At 37.8% G+C, this 23190-nt stretch overlaps 1 protein-coding gene across 3 annotated transcripts in view; it reads right to left on the bottom strand.

The window, feature by feature from the left end:
- Window positions 1–2107: 2107 nt before the first annotated feature.
- Window positions 2108–23190, bottom strand: part of atp2a2b (ATPase sarcoplasmic/endoplasmic reticulum Ca2+ transporting 2b) — a 57073-nt gene continuing 35990 nt past the window's right edge. Inside the window, exons 7-21 of one of the 3 annotated variants that reach the window (XM_022676629.2) lie at window positions 21453–21538; window positions 19939–20403; window positions 16559–16647; window positions 15926–16028; window positions 14625–14756; window positions 14380–14499; window positions 13185–13403; window positions 12226–12561; window positions 11271–11491; window positions 10840–11042; window positions 10355–10440; window positions 10024–10157; window positions 9445–9562; window positions 8337–8457; window positions 2108–2762 (exon numbers count right to left, since the gene is read on the bottom strand). In XM_022676629.2, coding sequence (XP_022532350.2) covers window positions 2749–2762; window positions 8337–8457; window positions 9445–9562; window positions 10024–10157; window positions 10355–10440; window positions 10840–11042; window positions 11271–11491; window positions 12226–12561; window positions 13185–13403; window positions 14380–14499; window positions 14625–14756; window positions 15926–16028; window positions 16559–16647; window positions 19939–20403; window positions 21453–21538 — 2447 coding nt within the window. In that variant the 3' untranslated portion in view covers window positions 2108–2748. Of the gene's footprint in view, window positions 2763–5423; window positions 6323–6956; window positions 8458–9444; window positions 9563–10023; window positions 10158–10354; window positions 10441–10839; window positions 11043–11270; window positions 11492–12225; window positions 12562–13184; window positions 13404–14379; window positions 14500–14624; window positions 14757–15925; window positions 16029–16558; window positions 16648–19938; window positions 20404–21452; window positions 21539–23190 lie in introns of those variants that run through there. The other 2 variants (XM_022676628.2, XM_022676627.2) reach the window with 2 other exon arrangements.

The raw sequence follows: 23190 nt of genomic DNA, 5'->3' as shown, positions 1-23190 counted from the left end.
ATTAAAAACCTCTGGAATATAATCAAGAGGAAGATGGATGATCACAAACCATCAAACCACCAAACTGAACTGCTTGAATTTTTACACCAGGAGTAAAGCAGCATAAAGTTATCCAAAAGCAGTGTGTAAGACTGGTGGTGGAGGAGAACATGATGCCAAGATGCATGAAAAAAAACTGTGATTAAAAACCAAATCAGGGTTATTCCACCAAATATTGATTATTTCTGAACTCTTAAAACTCTTTATGAATATGAACTTGTTTTCTTTGCATTATTTGAGGTCTTTTTTTGATGTTTCAGATATTTCAAATGTTGATTCAGCTGTTCGTGACCCACCAGTTGAAAATGGCTGTTCTAAACTAAAACATAATTTAATGAATACAGTAAATGCTGATTTTGAGCAGCTGGTCTTAAATAAAATAATTCATTAAATTAACAGACTAAACTAAAGTTCAGTTGAAGTTGGTTAAAGAGCACAAGTGAAAGAAAATCATATGTACATCACATTGTCACATTTTTAAGCCTCTTACTGATACTAGATTCTGTCCCATAACTTTTGCCATTTTGGTGTATATGAGAAAATCACTGAGCCGATGAGCTTTAAAAGTGTCTTTTCCGTTGAAATCCACTTTTTCTTGTTCTTTGTGAAATACAGTAGTTGTATATGGATGCTGCACATGAAACTCTTTCTCAACCTCCATTGTCTGCAGTGACTAGTAAAAAAAAATAAAAATAAGAAAAACGAGTCGATCAGAAAAAGCACCTTGTCTACGTCAACCCGTGAATTAGTATTCATGGCCCCACCCACCTTGGCCAACCAAACCCCGGGATAGATTTTTACTTTCTGGACCTGGACTATCAACCTCTGTATGTAAATAACTATAGGTTTATATAGGATCTCCGGTGGATTTGGTGTTTTTTTACAGAGACTCTAATACTAGATCAGTGGCTGAACTGCACTTAGCAGGGCATTATTACACATGTTATAAAGTAACATATGACATTGCAAAGACTGTTATTAGTGTAAAAAATGTCTTTATTTTATTTGTGCGCCATGGTTTCCACAGAGATCCATGTTAAAACAACAACAGCGAGTGGAAATGGAGGAGCTACTGAACTTGATGTCATGTGACAGAAGAAAAAAACTCACTGGTCCTCCTGTTTTTTTTTTTTTTCAATTGCAGTGCGGATGCAGGAGTTTTATCAGAAGTGAGTAGAAGTGTGAAATATTTTTCACACTGATCCTGTACAGATAGGGATGCACACTTCTGTTTAAAACTATTTTGAGGTTTGAGTGGTTCCCCACTCTAAAAAAAAAAATAAAAAGCTTTACCAATAAATGACTGTAATTATAGGCCCTTTTCAACTTACCAAAGCTTACACGAAGGACTCCTGATTTGGACTGATTTGGTGTTTTACAGAGACTCTAAGACTAGGTCAGTATAGGCTGAACTGCACTTAGCAGGGCTTTATTACACATGTTGTAAAGTAACATATGATATCCCAAAGACTGTTATTAGTGTAAAGATGTCTTTATTATATTTTCGTCTCGCTGCCTCACAGTGCTGTTAGTCAATCAGAGGCGATATGTTTGCCTGTATGAATATTCATGAGCAAGAGCCGAAATCCTATCGTCACTGCCTGGCCCACTCCTCCACCGGACTGAAGCAGGGCTATACAGAAACACTGCAAAAAATAGCTCACATGGCTTTCATTCATTCTAGAGACCACAACTAGACATTTTAAATAAAAAAATGATGGAATGAGACCTTTAAAACTACAGCCTTCAATAGTCAATACATTTGATTGTTTTGGGATCAATATATATATATATATATATATATATATATATATATATATATATATATATTTTTGTGTTATATATTTGGAATGTGATATTCTTTTGCTAAAATAATTATATTAGATTTTATATATATATATATATATTATTAAGGTAGAGGCTTTATTTAAGCCCATGTTAGCTTTTTGCCTTTACTTATTTTCAGTATGTGTATGTTGTCGTTTTTTTTTTTTTTTTTTGTGCAAAAATAAAAAATACTAAATACTTAATATAATACAGTATAAAAAAAACACAGACCCTGCGTCAGTAAAATCAAACTGGTGGGTTTATTTGTAAAATGATGTCCATGTCATAGCATTGAGCAGCAATGTACACAGCAAATTACTATATAAATATAGATCAAATCGTTTGGCTACTTACAACTGAAGGCATGCAGTGTACTATATATTATACATATATATATATACTGTATATAAAACTATGACATTTTACACAGTAAAAAAAAAAATCAACCGAAAATGAACTCCTTATAAACTCTCCTTGCAAATCAGCATTTTGTAATGGGAGACTGTTGTTTCTCATCATGCAAAGTAGAGGACCCTATCTGCACACACTACACACACACTACACACACAGTGCTCTCTCTCATACACACACACACACACTAATACACACTGTAGTCCATTCAGTGTCCATCACAACCAGCCAAGCCTCGATTCTATCATTAATATAATTATACTATTGTTTTTTTTATTATTGATATATTTTTATTTTTAACATTGGTTCCCTCAGTGCAAGGACTGCTCGTCTTCCCTGGTCTGCACATGGATCATGCAGCGAATGATGATACGGAGCAGGGAATGCCACTCAAAACACATGCACAAGAAGAAGCCTGCGGTGTGCCCACAGCCAGCTGGCACAGGGGGGGGGGGGAGAGGGGGCACATCTTTACAAGGCGCAAGCTGTAGAGAAAGAGAGGGGCGGAGAAAGAGGAGGAGGAGGAGATAAAGATGAGCAAGAAGATGACACACGAACACACACAAACTATCAATTTCCCTGCAGAAGAGTATAGTCTGGAATGTGGCCTTCTGTAGAATAGATTTACAATACTATAAATATCCAAATGTTTGTGGACACCCCTTATAATGAATACATTACACTTTTTTTTTTACACCGCTTTACATTTTACATTAAGTAAAATGGATGGATAACTCCATCACTTTATGATTAGCTGGAGTTTCATATTTTGCCGACAGCAGGAATGACTAACCTGACTCGCTGGTTGTCTCACTACTGTCAGCAACTAGCAATAACAGTGTCATTATACTTTCCTGCACTGACCATTACAGTATTTAAGGGTTTAATAACACAGTTGATCAAGTTTTAACTCATAACGGTCATAGTCATCACTGATCATCAGTAAATTTTACATTTTATTTGTAAATCAAGGGAGCAGAGTCTGGAGGAAGAGTGGAGAGACACACAGTCCAAACTGCTGGAGGTCTAGAGTGAAGTTTCCACCAATCAGTGATGGTTTGGAGAGACATGTCTGATATCTGCTGGTGTTGATCCACTGTGTTTTATTATCAAGACAACTTTTATGGAGGTGCGGATTTCATTTTCCAGCAGGACTTGGCACACTGCCCACACTGCCAAAAGTCCCAATTGGTCTTTTACATAATATTCTATTTTTCTGAGACACTGATTGTAGGGAAATAAACTCTTAAAATAGATCACTCTGGGTGCAATACATCTATATATGAGTTTCACATTTTCAACTGAATTATTGAGTTAAAGTAACTTTTCAATGATATTCTAATTTAATTTTGAGATGCGCTAGAATATACAGCTTCATAACTTAAAAAAAAAAGCTTTCAAAAGCAAAATATAAATACACTATGGAATGATGAAACATTACACATTACAAAGTGTAAAACTACTGATATAATTTGCTTAAATCAACATATAATCCATGGCCAAAAAAATACATTGACATAAACGGTAATTAACCACAAGAGGACGCATACAGGAACACTTTAATTTGACTGGAATGCGTTAGGGTTAGTTAATTGAGGAATTCTTGGATGCATCTTTCAGCACATCATTGCGGCCATGCAAAAACCTTTTAACTTCACTTTTAGTTATTATTCTTTGTATTGTGCTGTCCAATTGGTGGTGGATCAATATTCGCAGACCAGATGCAGATGCCCACAAAATATATGGTATGCTAGATATCTGACCCAGTCGATGACTGGGAGTACTTTATGAAATGGTGAAAAGGGGGCAACATTAATTACAGCCTGTAAAACGGATTCTATAAATTTGTCGCAGTCGCAGATGACCGGCAAATATTTGCCATGCTAGATATCTGACCCAGTCAGTGACTGGGAGGTCAGGAGCAGCGGCTACATACAGCCAATAGAATCATGAAGAAAGAGAGAACTACAGGTCCAAAATGTACCCCCTGAATTACCAGAGCCGTTTATGAAAAGTCTGACAACTTTCTGTCCCCCTGTTATATCATGATATGAATGTTAAACTCTGATTAAATAATAATAAATAATAAAATAATAATTAACTACTTGTTCTGAGTATTTCTTTACTTTCATACATTATATCCACTTTCAAAAAAGTTATGTTTTTTTACTTATAAATCAAAGAAAGTGCGCCTGTATATATATATATATATATATATATATATATATATATATATATACACACATACATACATACACACACACACACACACACATATATATATTTTTTTTCTAATAGTTTATCCACAGAAATCAGGTTTTACACTGTAAAGCACTAGCATTTCTGTTACTGTGAGCTGATTGATGGTTTGAGATGATTCTGGAGAAAAGTATACAAATCAAAGTATACTTTTATAAACTCTGATTTGCTCAGTTGCTTCATATGAAGCAATTCATGATGTTGGACTCACTTTAAGTGCGTATTCTCCTCTACATAGGGATCCTCTGTCATGGCATCACTAGTTCTCTTGTGTGTTTAGTTTCTGGTGTGTTCTGATTTCTCACAGTAAGTAGGTAGCCATAAAGTTATGCTCAATTGGTGTAAAGATTACAAGGTTTTTGCCCGACAGCAACGATCGCACATTTAGTAGTGAGGAATGTTAGTGATACTTACTTGGTTAACGTGAGGCCCATTGAAGGCATAAAGAAAGAAAAAAAGCAGAGTTGTATTATAGACACCAAACACTGGCAGTGCCATTCATCACATGGCACAGCGACATGCTTCACCTGGCATCTAAATCACAGCGTTCAGCAAGCGGGGATTACTGCGGCGGCGGCAGCAGCAGCTCAGCGCCAGAAATCTACAGAGTATAAAATGTACATCGGTACCGCCCGTCGGGTACGTGTGCTGAGTGCGAGCACAGGCTGGATATGAGGAGGATCCACTGGCTGTGTTCTCAGCAGCTCATGTGTTCTCTCTCCTGCTCTCTGTAATCATTAACTTTATATAATGTAATGTATATACACTGATTTCTGTATTCAAGTATAGTATTTGCTCCTGAAACTCTACGTACGTTTACATATATATAATCTCGTATATAAAGAAATAATTAAATACAGTTAAATAAAGAAAGAGACACGCAACGGTTTAATTCAAATGGTCCATGAGAGTGTATTTGTCTTGAAGTAGAAAAAAAAAAGAGGAAATAATAGAGTGAGACATTTTGGTTTTGCATCGTAAACCTCATCGTAAAAGTCCTTAATGCGATACGATTAAACCTATCGAGTATTTTTATTTTATTTTTTTAACTCTGACCCTGATCCAACTGATGGTAACATTTACATCCGTGTCTCCCACAAACACAATTAATAAACTAATAAACTAAAAAAAAATAATAAGAGGGTCAAATTTAATATTAAATAAAGTTAATACAGGTCAATCCAAAAATGTACATATATTTGTGTTAAAAAAAAAAAAAAAAAAGTGGTGATGGGATTTTTCTGCACAAGCCAATAGGGGCACACCTCAAAATAATGACAACAATAGCAATGACATAATAATAATAATAATAATAATGATATGCGTGAAGCGAAGTGGGAGGATGATGCAACCAGAAGAGAGAAACTATCCATTAACCAATCAGACTGACTGTTTATGTATATGTATTGAGGTAGCTGTGCTCTGCCGAGTGCAGAAAAAAAAAAAAAAAAACTGGCTTTACTAATTTGTTTACGGTAATAATGCAATAATACAGTAAAAAAAAAAAAAAAAAAAAACGTACAACAAGGGGAAGACACACAAATGATAAATGATAAATGATGAGCTGAAAACCCACACGCATGAAACGCATGCAAGAACATGATACAGAGCATGCACCTTTCACATCAGGACCCACATCAGGTTTAGTCGATGCATTCAAACAGCAGACAAACAAACACAGTCCGTCCAACACCACCCGTCTCTTCATTAATCCACCCACCCATCCATCCATCCATCCCACCCAATCAGCTCCTCCCACCGCTGTCCACTCCTCTCTCCACTGGCTCTGAAAGAGTTTAACAAACCCCCCCCCCCCCCCCCCCCAAAAAAAAAAGCTGGAGAGCATAGTAAACGCAGGTAAACAGCACTTTCCCCCAAAAAAATCTCTATCAGGCTACGTCTAGGCAGCTTTCGGAGAAGATATGTGATTTAATTGGATGGGATTTTACAGCAGATTTGTGCGTTTAGTTTAGATGCGATGAGACACTGTGAAGCGGTGGTACACACTTTTTTTTATACACAAATAAAGAAAAAAAAAGGTGCTGCAAAAAAGGTTCTTTGAGTGAGCAGGAATGCACGGAATACTTATCAAATCTTATACAATTTTATTCAACTTAAAAAAAAGATTTTATTCAGCTTAAAACAAACAAAAGGAAGAAGAAGAAGAAAATTATTAATAATAATTAATATTATTAAGCTGTGTTAGTGTCTTCTGGGATGTTTGACAATGTTCAGAGGTAAATAAAAAGTTTTTAATCGTAGTTTTGTAATTCCTTTTTTTTCCGTTAAAATGCAAGACAAAAAATATATATACTCATTTAGTTTATTTAGTCAATTTTTTAAAGGGAAAAATTCAGCATGTAGTATGTGGTCTTTGATCAAGTTATTAATTCTGTTGTTTTTGTGTTTCGTTTCAGCCAAAAAAAAAATTCATTTTGGTCCATTTCTACAGAGAATCACCACTTTTGGATCAATAAGTGAGAGAATATGAGTGATATCTCATCACTTTTCAACTGCATGGTACCTTCCCACACACTACTGAATTATACCGTACTCAACTCTACTCACTTTTAAGTACCTGGTATCTGTTTTAATTTTTATTCAGATTTATTTTAAGGTGATTACACAAGCTGATATACATGTAAAGGGTAAAAAAGGTGTATATAGATACTTATAGTGATGCATTAGATATGTTTAGTGTATTTTTTTAGGTTCTTAATGGATCCAAATATGGTTATTCTATTATTATAAGTTCAAATCACTCAAAGAACCATTTGTAGCACATTTATTTATTCATTTATTTAAAAAGAAAAAGTGTGAATGAAATGCTGGAATGTATTAATAAAAAAACAGACTTCTAGATAAACATATGCCTGATATGGGCTGATCTGACTTTTACATTACGTTATGGCTTTCAGTGAAACATCAGATATGTTTTAATCAATGAATCATGTATTAATCAATCAATCAAACGCACAGTAAGGGTGTTGGGAGGTTGGAAGGATGGGAGACGGGTGTGGGGGTGCTAAATCTGGTCTCACTCACTGCCTAGATGTAGCCTGCCCCCCCCCCAGGACCCATTGGAAGCAGGACCAAAGACAGAAGATGAGTTGTATAAAATAGTGTTCAATCTCTGTACACATCAGATATCAGAGCTTCTCCTCATGCACTCAAAGGGAGGACCCAAAAAATAAACGAAGACAAAAAGAAATTAGTATTTGTACTGGTTTGAAATGATACCTCTGGAATTAAGAAAAAACGCTTCCAAATTATTAAATATTAAAAAAGGCAACAAAAATCATGATCGTTCTTAAGACCAAACCAGCAGAAAAGCCCACAAACATGGTGGTCATATCAACGACGACGACGACGACGATCACTAATACTTAAAGACTTCAGCTCTATTGTGGTCCCCTCCATGCCCACTACTGGTACATATATTAAAAAAAAAAAAGGAACAGTTAGGTTTTTATATTATTATTATGTTCGTGTTATCTCCGTCCTTCTCGTGCACTTTCACGAGTGCACAGGCACGCCTCTTACACACACTGGCACTCACACACGCACACAGGTTCTCTCTATCTACACACAGGGTGAGTGGGGGACTGGGTACGGGGGACGAGGGACAGGGGGGGGTTGTGCTCATATGAGTCAGGACCAGAACATCTCGGCCAGGTTAGTGTCGGTGCTGTAGATCCAGAGCACCAGGGGGAGTGAGAGAGCCACGAAGGGCCAGGAGATGCCCTCTGTCCAGGCGGTGAGCGGGCAGCCCTTGTGCTCAGGCGTGTCCAGCTCTTTACCCGGCTCCAGGTAGTTCCTCGCCGCGAACTTCAGCACCTCGTCCAGCAGGATGACCGGCAGAGAGATCTTCAGCACCATCAGCCACTGGGTCAGGTTCAGAGGAGTGATCTGAAATATCATCTGAGGAGAAAAAAAACAGATGAAGTGAGAAACGTGAGTAGGTCTGTCGCGATAACTATTGCAATAACTTATTGTACGATAATTTTTAAAATCCCGATTTAAAGTTTTTGCAGACGTCGATAACAGGCTGTGTTTTAAAACTGCATTTCACGACTCCTGTATGGGAGTATTTTGGCTTTAAGGCAATTGAGCTTTAGGCCAAATAAGGATCAGAAAATAAATCTGCAAATGTCTGTTATGTCCAGAGTTTAAAAAAAAAAAATAAAAAATTGCTCCAGAATTTAAATGTATTCATAATTTAATACAATTAATTCAATAATTTCTATAACATTGACAAGAGCGATAATAAATGTTATTTGTCATTATTAAAACATGTTTGGTTAAAAGTCTTCAGTTCTTAAATGTTAATAAATTGGTTGCTCAATATATTAACGGAAATTATATATTTTTTAATTGACTTGAGTGCAAATATCAAACAGTGCGCATATTTTAAGCATTTATTAATGGTGTATTTAAATGTAAATAACAGAAAGTGCATTAGATTGGCCAAATTAAATTATATTTATATAAATGGTGCCAATCACTTGAAAATACATTAAAATTGTGTTTTTTTTTATTTACTTATTTATTTTTTGATAGTTTTTTGGTATTTCCCTGTATTATTGTGAGGGGAGAGTGTAGTGTGTTTTATGCCTCTGTTACTAGCATTGTAAGTCTGTTGAGAGCATCGGCTAAAACGCTGTATTTGGGAGTGCTGGGGGAGAATGGGCGTGGGCTATTTGACAAAATTTCATACTCGTTATCATGTTCCACTATAATCCAAGTCCATTTCGCATCAGATATCTCCTTTAACTTTCAATGGAAGTGAATATAATTATTATTTAAGTAATTTTAGAGCTTTTCTATTGGTGCATTCATCACATCAAGTCTAGGAAGCATCATTCACCACACGCTTTAACACCCTTCAGTCATCAGTCAGACACGTACCGGGAGAGGCTCCACATACAGGATGAGGAAGTGAAGGGACATGGAGAGGCAGATGGCTCCCAGCAGCCATACGTTTTCCCAGGGGGGCATACGCAGCAGGGACTGGTTCTCCGACACACTGAAAAACATCACAAAGCAGCCAGTCAGAAAATTAAACAGCTCATATGAGAGGACTGTAGAATACAGCTATAGAGGGTACTGAATATTCCAGTGCTAACCTAATCATCAGATCTATTACAAAAGATACATCCCACAACCTGAAGATGAGCATCATTTCAGAGGCATAAATAATGTGCTGGTTTTGCTTATTAGTTTAAATCAGCTGTTAATTCATTAATAAAGATAACTTGCACAGCAAATGTAGAAACTATGAAACACTATGCATGGAAATAAAATAGTACAATTATAAACTATTTCCAGTCTGTGGCATTCTTAAGACCTATTTTTTAAGACCAATTTAGACCATTTTCTAAGACCTGCAGATACCCTGTAAAAAGTACCTTCTGAAGTTTAGAACCCCAATCCTAATTAATTAACCTGTCTTGTTAAAGATGCACTTTCTGCACTTCTTCCGCTCACCTGTTGAGGGCGTTGCACATTTCGATGGTGACCAGTACAGACAGAGCCATGGTCATGGGATACGGCGACTCGAAGATCTCACAATTGACGCCCTTATATTCAGGGTTGTCTGGTCCACACTGGAGGAAGTGACTCTGGAGGACGAAATCAGAAAAGTTTCATGAGATAAAAGTGTTTTACTGGTACTCATTTTCCTTCCAATTTAGATCTAGCATTTTTTCCCATTTTCCACCCATTCAAATGCTACTCAGCTTATGGAGCATTTGTATTGATTCATTAATCATAAAACATTAAAACAAAGAAAGTTTAAAAATAAAAAAAAAGGACTAACCAGCTGGTAGAAGGTGACTCTTGGACCATCTTCAGCAGCAATGAACCACCAAGCAGCAGCACCAACAGTAGCAGCACCAACATAACCTTCAGAGCAGAGGGTAAAAAATTGGATTGGGAGGAGCAATTTCCTTTACTTCACATTAAAAAAGCAGCAAATCACATTTTGTTTTGTTTTATGTTTGAGTAAAATTAATATTGTTGTATTCTATAAACTACAGACAACATTTCTCACAAATTCCAAATACAAATATTGTCATATAGAGCATTTATTTGCAGAGAATTATAAATGACTAAAAACCAGGATTATTCCACCAAATATTGATTTCAATCACAGTTTTCTTCATGCATCTTGGCATCGTGTTCTCCTCCACCAGTCTTACACACTGCTTTTGGATAACTTTATGCTGCTTTACTCCTGGTGCACAAATTCTGAGCTGAATATTCTAGAGTAAAGGGTCGTATACTATTGCTGTAAGCACTCACCACCAATAGCCAGGTATCTGAAAAAGAGCCAGCCGGAGATGAGGGGCTCGCGGGCGTTGCGGGGGGGCTTGTTCATGATGTCCAAATCAGGAGGGTTGAAGCCCAGCGCAGTGGCAGGAAGGCCGTCGGTCACCAGATTCACCCACAGGAGCTGTACTGGGATCAGAGCCTCAGGGAAGCCCAGAGCTGCAGTCAGGAAGATGCTGAGATAGACAAAGAAAGAATTACTAATGAACTTGTATTTGTTCTTTTAAAGATTTAGAAACATAAGACATGATAATCAGGGTAGATGACTGCAAAGTTATTGGAGGAGCCTGTTGCATTTTAGTAAACTTCCTTCTATTAATCCAGAGGAGCTGAATCAGGTACAGATAAAATTGAATTATTATTACTAGAAAACTAGAGTTTTTGGAGAAGCCTGTCGTTCTTACCAGACTACTTCTCCAACGTTAGAAGAGATGAGGTAGCGGATGAACTGCTTCATGTTGTTGTATATAGCTCGGCCTTCCTCAACCGCTGCCACGATGGTGGCAAAGTTATCATCAGCCAGCACCATCTCAGAGGCAGTCTTCGCCACAGCAGTACCAGAACCCATTGCGATTCCAATCTCAGCCTTTTTCAGAGCAGGAGCATCATTCACACCATCACCAGTCTGCAACGGAGAATCAACAAAGACATAAACGGTCAATGTCAAGATGAAGTAATATGGATCAATACATAGAAATTAAAAGGTTTAATAAACTAAATGTAAAACAACAGACGCAAAACAGAAATTAGTCTTTCACTATTAAAAAAAATATATAAATTGGGCACCAAAATAGGACAAAAAATAAAATGAACTATTATTCAAAAATATATTAAATTACAGTAATTATACTATAAAACAAAGCCAAATTAAAATTCAATGTTAAATTAAAATGAATAGATTATGTACCAGTAACTGAAAATTTCAGCCAAATTCTTTGCAATCAGATGAAATTTTTTTCTTTTTTTCCCATTTTTTCCCCCCAAAAAATATATCCCCAATCACTAGTGATCCCACAACACAAGGAGTGTGAAGACTAGCACACATGTGAAGTCAGACTCAGATCACAGCGCTAACGCTCGGAGAAAGGCGCAGCGACTCAATTCTGATACACCAGCTCACAGATGCAGCCTTGTGCTGATCCACATCACCCTAGGAGTGATGGGGAGAAAGAGCGCTATCTACTGTACTGTACCCACCCAGAGAGAGCAAGACCAACTGTGCTCTCTCAGGGCTCCGGCAGCTGATGGCAAGCTGCCTGACCAGGACTTGAACTAGCAATCTCTCAAGACGAAAGCACTTATAAAGTAGATATAGATATAAATATATACACTATTTGCTACTACAGAAAAATCCATTACCATAGCAGTGATCTCATCGTAGGACTGCAGGTACTCCACGATCTTGGATTTGTGCGAGGGTTCGACGCGGGCGAAGCAGCGAGCGGTCAGCACCGCCTCTCGCTGGGTTGCGGGAGACAGGTCATCGAACTCTCGACCGGTGAAGGCCATGCGCGAGACGTCGTCGTTCTCGCCGAAGATGCCGATGCGCCTGCAGATCGCCACGGCCGTGCCCTTGTTATCTCCGGTGATCATGATGACCCGGATTCCTGCCAGGCGGCACAGCTTCATGGAGGCCGCCACTTCAGCTCTGGGAGGATCCAGCATGCCCACACAGCCCACGAAGGTCAGATCCGTCTGCAGGGAGACAGTCAGGGAAACACAGTTATAAACAACAGTATTTGATTAATGTTAGATTGTGTTTTATCTTCTGTTTGGTACAATTTTATTTCAGACATGCCATTTTAAGGCATTTGGGGGGCCCAAGACTAAATGGATAACTCATATTTAGTAGTCTAGTAGTAGTAGTAGTTGTACTTTCATGCATTGACCATTGCAAAATTTAAAGAGGCGTGCACAACATTGGTCATTGCATTCAATTTATAACCAGTAGGTTGTGCTAAGCTCAGGGCCTAGGCAACTGATTGGATTGCTTGCCTTGTTGAAACGGGGGCTGTTCACAAATAAATAGTGCAGTGTTTTCTAGTGCCAGCTTTGTTACATTCTCCATTTTTCTAACAAGACTAATTTAACCAAATAGAGGCTTGGACTGGTATGTTAGATTTAACTCCACAGCAGGGGTAATTATCCTGGGTAGTCTAGGAGGACCAGAGTGTGGAATATTTCAGTAAATGTTCCTGCTACATTTTAATGAAACAAGTCGATTAAATACTGTAAGTTTTTGAAGACATTTAAACATGTAGACACATCTGAGCTTCAAATAAACAATATTAAGAAATGTCGATGTAATAGTGTCTGACCTCGTACTCCACAAAGCGAGTGGAGTCCTCCAGCACCAGGTCCTCTTTGCTGATGGGATTGTCTCGTGTGGCCAGAGCCAGGCACCTCAGCGTGTCCCTCCCTGTTCCGTATTCACGAATCACAGACAGGATCTTCTCCTTTATACCCGGCGTCAGAGGAACCTTATTACTGCCCACGCGGATGTGTGTACACCTGTCAATTACTCCCTCTGGAGCTCCCTTTACGAACACACACAGAAATACACACAGATATGAACACCACAATTAATACATTCGATGAGTTTCATTGTGTACTTATTTCACTATACACTGTGTTGTGTGGCATCTAGAAGTTCCTTTAACATCCCTATGGGACATCCCTATATATATGTATGTATATATGTATGTATATATATATATATATATATATATATATATATATATATATATATATATATATATATATATATAAAACATAGTGCGGGGCAATTTTCACGTTTAATTTGGGTTAATTCAAATTACAGTTTTAATGCGATTTTCAAAATGGAGTAATCGAGATTTTGCATACAGACATTTGATCTTTTTAATCTTAAATATCAGAAAACGCTCCTCATTTCTGAAGTGTTTATCCATCTTACCTTGGTTACCGGCGCCTCTCACACTCGAGTTCAAGCACTGTTCTATCTATCTATCTATCTATCTATCTATCTATCTATCTATCTATCTATCTATCTATCTATCTATCTATCACAATAATAACAATAATAATCTCTACTTTAAAGTTTATTATAGGGCATTACTTCTCAATTTTCAGCATGTGCTCGAAAATTGATTACACTCAATGAGTCGACTCAACCCAAAGCATGCATGTGTGTATTTTTTTTTAACAGATATAACTAGTTTTGAACCATTTCTTTGTCATCTGTAGTTTGAATTTTAGCAGGCGGAAAAAAACAATTATAATCGAAAATTAGATTTTTTGTGAATTTTTTTTATTTTATTTTTTTATTATTTTTATTATTTGAATAAAAATATGAATCGCCCAGTACTAATATAACTCAAAGTGCGTTTTTCAGGGATCTGTTCAGTTTGGTCTAGCAGCAAGTTGGAGTCACGTATTTTATTATCCCTAGTAAATTAGTGTATGATGGATATTCTTCTCCTCAGTAGTACCACATTAAAAGTCCTGTAGCGTACAGTAAATGACTTCAGTTACCTTGACGAACATCTTGCCGATGGAGGAGCGCGCCTTGTTGGGGGTGCAGTAAACAGACATGGACTTCCTGTCCCGAGAGAACTCCAGTGTGAACTCTTTCTTCATCAGCTGCTTAATTACCTGAGAAAAGGAGAAAAACGTCATCAAACCAGCTATTAGATTATATGAGTGGATTATGGCCATGCTTGGATATTCCAGTATGGGAATCCTATTGATCAGGGTTCTATTAGTAATGGCTGACTTACAGAGTTGCATGCGTTGGCCCGTTCGATCTTAGAAAGGCCTTTGAGATCGTTGTCAAACACATTCATCTTCTCCACCAGACAGGTGAGAGCCGTCTCTGTGGCCTCGCCAACCTTCTCATACACACCTTTAGCCTGGAGACAGAACCACACACACAGGAGGAACAGCATAGAGTCATAAACGAGGCTCTTATGAGTCACAGTTAATGCAGTGAGTATTGATTTCTTTACAAAATCACACAGTTCTTTTTGTTTTATATTATTTTAAAATCAAAGTCAAATGTTATTAAGCAGCCTAAGGGTCCTAGCAACCACCTACAAACACCACAGCACACAGCAATCACCCATCAGCTACCTGATTACCCTGCAGAAATAGCCATGAAACTGAAAGTCTGAAAGTAGGGAACCACTTGTTTAGGGACAATCATTCATAGTTTCCTTTAAGAAATGAACTTTTTTTAAATCACTTATCAATACCATCATTAAACATTAGTCATTAAAAGCCTAATTTGATAGCAAGAATGTAGCAATTAACCTGATATACCTTAGCAACCACCTAGCAAACTTTCCCAATAGCAACCATTTTCTTTCTTTCTTTTTCAACCATTTGACAATTGACTTCTGTAGTCATTATAACAAAACACACCAGTCATTGAGAAGTCTAAAGGTCATAGCAACCACCTAGCAACCATTTAGCATACCTCAGCAACCACCTAGCAAAAACACCTAGCTTTACTTTAATGTTCAAATAGCTACAGCCTTATAAAAAAAGGAACTTGTAGTTTTTAATCATCTTCACTAAAGAGTCTAAAAATAATAGCAAACACCCTGGTATACCATAGCAACCATCCAGCAAAAATAGATTCTCCTTTGCAACCAAATAGCAATAAAACTACTATGCAATACACAAAATCCATACCTTAAAATCCATAGAGTAGACACTTTCAAATATAACAAATAGTCTTTATAAAAATAATACCAGTTATCTAGAAATTACTCTAAATATTTAGTGTTCATTTAGTTAATATCTTAATTCCAAAACACACAAAAAATAAGCCCTAAAATATTTAATTTTATAATATGATTATCTAAATTATATAATATGAATCTAAAGAAATATGACTGAAAGAAAATTGCACAGCAATAAAAAGCATATAAATGTATTTCTTACTGTCTAATATAACAATATGATTTATTCATGCAGATTGCCAACTAATCGCCGCCAATTCATCAAGAAGTCAAATCTTAACGACCGGATTCTTTGACTAATAGCTGCTGAATTTTTAACTACTCCAGTTACAGACCTCATTAAAGTCCAGAGATGAGTCGTTACAGAGAGCGCAGATCGTGGCCATTTCCACCAGAGCGTCATACTTGGAGCATTTCACTGGTTTACCATCCTGGTACCTAAGATTATTGTAAAAAAAGGAACACACATTAAATGCATTAAGATACATTATACCAGATTTAGTTCAGACCCTGCAATGTGATTGGCTGAGAGGTGTTCTGTGAGTGCCGTTATCAGCCGGTAATGCACTGCAACTGAAGAAGCTCTCCATGTATTACTATGCCACATACAGGTAACCTAGCAACGATGCAGCGCTTACAAGCCAAACAGCACAGCAGCTACAAACAGAGCAGCAATGTGGAACTTTTTTTAACTGGTGGAGTGTTTATAAACGAACAGATCCTATTTTCTCCTCCTCTTTAACTCAAAATCTTTCAATAATATATAAATACTACAATAATGGAACTGTGGTGTAATTAAGCAATAATACACTTGTGCTATAATGTGTAATATTGGCAGTGTGCTGCGGTTACGATCGTAGATGAACACAGCAGTGCAAATATTACACGTTACAGCACTCACTCTCGTGTATTACTGCTTAGTTATAAAAGTGTATAGGTACTGGTATAGTCTTGTGGGAAACACTCACACTTCTCCTTCAGGTGCGTATGTGGATCCTGTAACAGTGAACTCCCTGAGTGAGCAGCTGTCTCCCTGCACCTGATCAATGATGAACATCTGAAAACACATAAAACATCATAACACACAGTGAGTTTAACATCCAGCAGGGGGCGCAATTCCTACAGAGATGAAGCAGGCAGGGGTTCTGAGAGGATCCTGCAGTACCTGGCCCCGGGAACACCAGCACACATAATATAAACACTTCCGCACTTTTATTTGGGAGGTAAGCTGAGGGTCAGTCTTCACAGAGCGATAGTGAAAAGAAGGGAAAAAGAAAAGAAGAGAAGAAGGGAGATGGCGTGACTTATGGCTGAGTGGCCACTGGGTTTTGTCCTCTTTTACAGGGAGAGGAAACAGAGTCATGGTACACAGCAATAATGTCACTACAGATATACAGCTGGAGAGCAGAGAGAGAGAGAGAGAGAGAGAGAGAAAGAGAGAGGGAGAGAAAGAGAGAGAGAGAAGACAGCCTTAATGAATCAGCAAGTGGGGGAGTCAGGGATGGAGGTGGGGTTAAGATAGGTCAGGGTTCCCATTCTTACAACATACACTATATGAACTAAAGCCCATTCTCTAATTATTCTAAAATTAAAGGAATTAAAAATAAATTTTCTCTGCTGTCCAGGGAAAACGTTCTACTAATACTGAGGTTCTCAGACTTTATAAACCACCCACTTCCAATGATCACCTTAAAACTAAAAGTAGCACATACAAGCCATTCCAAGGACCTAGCAATAATCTGATATACCTCAGCAACCACCGAGCAAAACTGTTCCACCCTAGCAACCATGTAATGACCAACATCTAACAGCCTAGAAACGAGAACCATTTCGTTTTTCCTAACATTGTGGTTCCCATTAAAAAATCTTCCCACTAAAAAGTCTTTTCTAGCCATTATCATCATTAAGAAGTCTAAAGATCATATCAAATACCTAGCAACTATTTGGCATACCTCAGCAACCACCTAGCAAAAACACCTAGTTTTACTCTTTACTGTTTATTCTAAAATAAAAGAAAAACTGTTGAGGAAAAGCTTTCTACTAATACAGAGGTTCTCAGACTTTATAGACCACCCACCACCAATGACCAAACTAAAAGTACCACATTCAAGCCATCCCACTGGAACACATGTACCACACACACACACGCTTATATTTAATATTTATACACAGTAAGATAGATGTGTAATACAGACATAGGTCAGACATTATATCTTTAACCAATTGTTCTTCACCTGTTGTGTGGAGTTTTCCCCCGCTTCTGCATGTTTTCCACGTTAAAAACAAACTACATTGGATGAACCTCTGGCTAATATCGCCCTCGCTTATCGGAAAAATCAGGGTTCCTCAGTGTAGCACCGTCAGGCAGCATTTACTAGCACTAAGTGTGTTTAGCACTAGCGGTTAGCTGCTAATGCTAATGTTGCTGCACCTAGCCTTAGTGGAAATCTGGATTTTTTTTTTTAGCTTACTGTAAATAAGTGGAAGCGCTTTACTCACCCAAATAAACAGTATTAGAGTTAGGTGTGCTCTAGTTTTCAAGTATTCTAGTTTATAGTTTTTACGCCAGTAGCTTTGGGGGCATTAAATGTAAATGGATAAAGGACTGGACAATGTACCTTCAAGATTGGGGAGAAATTGTGAATTTAAAGATACATTAAGGCTATTTAATAGTGGCAAAATGAAAGAAACCTTTGAAAAAATGTGTTAATAATCCTGCTTTAGGCCAAAAATATTCACTTGTCTTAACTTGTACTTTCTTATAGAGGTGGGGAGAGAGCCGTATACTGCATGGATGAAGAAGAAGAAAAAGAAGAAGAAAGAGAGAGTGTGTGTGTGTGTGTGTGTGTGTGTGTGTGTGTGTGTGTGTGTGTAGCCTCCAGCAGCGACAGAGCTGCTGAGGATCAGAGGCAGATCCTAAACACAAGGTCAGTTATGCAACACTACTGCAAGTAACTGACTACTGCATACTGATCAGCACTCCCAGAGGAGTTACGCTGGGGGTAGGGGAGGGAGAGGGAGATAGATAGAGAGAAAGAGAGAAAGAGAGAGAGAGAGACAGAGAGAGAGAGAGAGAGAGAGAGAGCGCACAAAGGAAGTAGAGTGTGGGGTGCTGCTGTGCTGTATTACATCAGCGATGTTCTTTCATCAATGTCCTGTCCTCTTGGAAACCAAAAAACCCTGTAAAGAACAGATGACTCAACACTCATAGAAACAGGCCTTAATAACCTGTTCTGACAGTTTAAACCTAAACTTTTAAACAAAATTAATGAAAAATAGATTCTCAGAAGAGCTGGAAGATACACAAAACACTGCACGTGTTTAAATGTACTGTACAGACTCGTACAGCACTTCAAGCTTCCCCTCTGCTGACAACCTTTATGGAGATGCGGATTTCATTTTCCAGCAGGATTTGGCACACTGCCCACACTGCCAAAATGACCAATTGGTCATATATAATATTGTAATTTTCTGAGACACTGATTTTTGGGTTTTCATTGGCTGTAAGCTTCATAGTCATCAACAATAAAATAAATAAACGCTTAAATAGATCACTGTGTGTAATACATTTTAAACTGAATTACTGAGATGCACTATCTAGTATGCTGACAGATGTACAAATGCACAGACAAACACAGCTTTTTTATACTGGTTGAAATGAAGCATAAGCAATAGAATAGGATAGATGAATAAACATGAACCAACATGCCCATGCAGTATTAAGCTGTGGGGAAGTGGAAGAACTGTGTTCTTTGGAATGATGGCGCGCCATCCAATACATTTAAACTGAATAAGAGAATTGAGTTGAGGTAGCGATTCTTCAACATAATGACCTTACTAACCTAATACTTTTGATCATATACTGTTTATTTACCTCAGTTTAGTTGGATTATTTAGATTTGCTAGATAGGTTTAAAAAGATATAAAAGTAATTAGCTTTAAAAGGCCCTATACAAATGTTTTTTTTTTTCTTTATAACAAGCATTGGACAACCTTTTTGGAACATTGGCCCAAATCCCATTCAGGATGTGATTTAGAGGTCCCAGAGTTCAGCAGAGATTTTAAAATGCCAGGCTCTGGGCTGGACCATGTTTTTGCAGCTAATCAAAACTTGTCAGACTTGCAACGACAACAGTGTGGCGCTTCCATACACAAATTATTAAAAATTAAAAGCCTAAATTCCATATTTGAACCAACACCGATTGGATTACTTAAAAAGATGGAGGCCATCATCTGGTTTGTCTAAGAAGTTTGTCTAACTAAAAACTCATTTATTGAGCAGAGTGTGTGTGTGAACACAAATTCTAAACCCTTATTTTATGTATTTTATATATATTTTTATTCTCACCCTGCAGACAGACATCTGGTTGGTGGTCAGGGTGCCGGTCTTGTCGGAGCAGATGACCGAGGTGCAGCCCAGCGTCTCCACGGAGGGCAGGGAGCGGACTATGGCGTTCTTCTTGGCCATCCGGCGGGTGCCCAGGGCCAGGCAGGTGGTGATGACGGCCGGCAGACCCTCTGGAATAGCAGCAACAGCCAGAGCCACGGCGATCTTAAAGTAGTAGATGGCACCTCGGATCCAGGAGCCGCCGTGCACGGGGTCGTTGAAGTGGCCGATGTTGATAATCCACACTGCAATGCAGATGAGCGAGATGACCTTGGAAAGCTGCTCCCCAAACTCGTCCAGCTTCTGCTGCAGAGGGGTGCGCTCCTGCTCGGTGGACGCCATCTCGTCCCGGATCTTCCCGATCTCCGTGTTCACGCCTGTGGCCACCACCACGCCCACGGCTTTACCTGCTGCAATGTTGGTACCCTGAGAAAAAACACAAATAACAGAAACGTGAAATATGAGCATAGATTTTTTTTTTTAATACATAGAAAACTTAATAGAAAAGTTCCAAATACAATTTTTTTTGCTCTATTAAAACGTTTATGAAATCAGTGGGAAATCAGTTTATTTGATTAGGGGTGAAGAGCCTTGGTAAAGTCAATCAGCCATCACATGTTTCGAATTGTTTAAAAGTATTTTTTTGTTTAATATAAAAATAAATAAATAATTATATAAAAATAAATAAATAAATAAAAAAAAAAAAAAAAAAAAACACCATAGCAAGCGATTATACATTTTGAAAGCGTCTTTTTCAATCACAGACAAATTAGCTGCTTATTTTTGCATTTTTTTTTTTTTAAATGCTACAAATTTGTCTGCCCATCAGTTTGTGACCTAAAGCTCAAGCGCAAACTGGGCTATGCAGCAGGACAATGATCCACCAAAACAAACACAAACCAAAGCCACCCTCTGATATAAACTATAGAAAAAAATATTTAATAAATTATTTATATTTAATAAAAACATTAAAAGGCCTTGTTATGGACTTGTTTTTATGCTATCTTGAAATGACTTGGATGATCTGAACTTTTCAAAGTGAAAAAGGTGAAACAGCAGTAAATGAGTTTTTAGTGGTGGGCAATTTGACGCTAAAATAATATCACGATATTTCATAGTATTTTCGCGATAATGATACTTTAGGCGATGTGACAAAACACTAAATTAATAAATAAAATAAAAAAACATTTCAAGAATACACTACTTTTTTTAAAATTAAAATTAAAAATTGTTATTGCATACGATATAATATTGCAAATCCTTAACTGATATATATTTAAAAAATATTTTTGCACACAACATTAAAAAATATTGGCGATATCATTGCATACGGCGCGATACGGCACAGCTCTACTAGTTATTTTGGGATATTCTATCAAACCAGAACAGAGAGAACAGACACCCCTCACACCCCCCCCCCCCCTCTGCAGTGAGGAAAGAACAGCAGCAGTCATATGGGGAGAAATCTCACTTACAGAGAACAGCATGTTCTTCTTGTCCTGGTTCACAGCTCGTGGGTCGGGGACCGGGTCTGTATGTTTGATGACTGATACAGACTCTCCTACAGAGACGCAGAGAAACAGAACATATGAGTTAACAGAAGTGAGGTAAAAACATCAGCATGTGTACTTCAGTGCCTGCAGCCGGATCGACTTAAGTAGGCCAGGTGTAACTGTTAGGGGTACACTACTCAGACTAGATAGTCGCTTGGAGGAAACCGAAGCGACTCGGTTCGGACACATCAGCTCACAGACGCAGCCTTGTGTGTGCTGATCAACATCACCCTAGGAGTGATGAGGAGAAGGAAAGAGCGCCATCTACTGTACCCACCCAGAGAGAGCAAGGCCAATTGTGCTCTCTCGGGGCTCCGGCAGCTGATGGCAAGCTGCATGACCAGGATTCGACCCAGCGACCTCCTGAGCATAGTGGCAGAGCTTTAGACTGCTGGACCACTCTAATCCCCCTATATCATGATGTTTAACGACTTTCACATTAAAAACACATTCATTGCAATCGTACGCTTCCATTCAATCCATTTAAACAGGATTTTTACACAATCTTTTTGTAAAGAAATGTACAGTTAAGTCATTAATCAATATGCTTAAAAATATATTGTCGATTATATGGTGAAAAAATGTATCCTGATATCCTGAGATGAAAAGTTTAAATAGTTTTTTTTAAGTTATAAAGGTTTTCAACTTTCCATACAACCATACAAAGTTGAAACTGGCTTCTTATAATGCAATATCTTCATCTATCTTTCTATTTTATAATCCACCTTAAATAAAGTAGCAGTAACACACTATGGCACTAGTATGTGTCTCATACTGATGCACTATTTAAGGTGGAATGGAAATAATAAAAAGCAAAATCTGTCAATTATCCGCTGCAGCTTTTAAAAGTCCTATAGTGTATATTTAAAGCTTTAGGAAAAAATGCAAAGTTCTTCCCATCTGGAGGCCTAGTTTAACTTCCAGTCACTTACAGATATTTCTGGCAGGTTACAATCTAGAATTAGAAGAGCCGTTTTTGAGTCTTTCAGCTCCAGGCTGTCATTCACAGCAAAGCTGGGTGTGAGAACATCCCTCTAAACAGAAGTGTGAAGCTCTAAACATCAGGCAGAAGCTGCTTTCAGACCACAGAACTGCATTACTGCACTAATGGCATTGAGATAAACGGCTTCTCCACTCAAAACCTGATCCCTGTTTATGGATTAAATGTTTAAAGACTTGGATCGGTCATCATTAACTGTCTGCTAGAGACTACAGATTTACAGTGTACAGCTGAGAGGCCCGTCACAATAACATTAACAATATTATTATTAACGTATCATCCAGCGGCTGCAGTGCTGTAAGACTCAGAGAAGCAGCTATTTTATTTTCTCATCTTATCAAATGTTTTTATTTCTGTCCTTAATCATGTTAATCTGAGCTAAAGGCTAAAGCTGCTGTTTCCATGTGGGTCAGCCAGACGTCTTCCTGTAGCAGTTTTTTTTTTTTCTACAGTTTCCAAGAGTCTTTATTTTAAGCTGTAGGAAACAGCACTCGCCACACTCTGGCTTCATCTGTAATTTCTCTAAAGAAAAGACTTCTACTTTTTTTAATAGTTACAGAGTTCTGTGTTTCTGTGTCTTTTTCTAGTTATTATGATGAAAGTGTGAATGTGCTGTAAGTGTGTAAAATGCTGCTAAAGCAGAGTACAGTAACACCATCT

This window comes from Astyanax mexicanus, chromosome 17 (genome assembly GCF_023375975.1).
Source record: "Astyanax mexicanus isolate ESR-SI-001 chromosome 17, AstMex3_surface, whole genome shotgun sequence".
In the NCBI taxonomy this organism is placed as follows: Eukaryota; Metazoa; Chordata; class Actinopteri; order Characiformes; family Acestrorhamphidae; genus Astyanax; species Astyanax mexicanus.
This window is presented reverse-complemented; position numbering and strand designations above follow the sequence as displayed.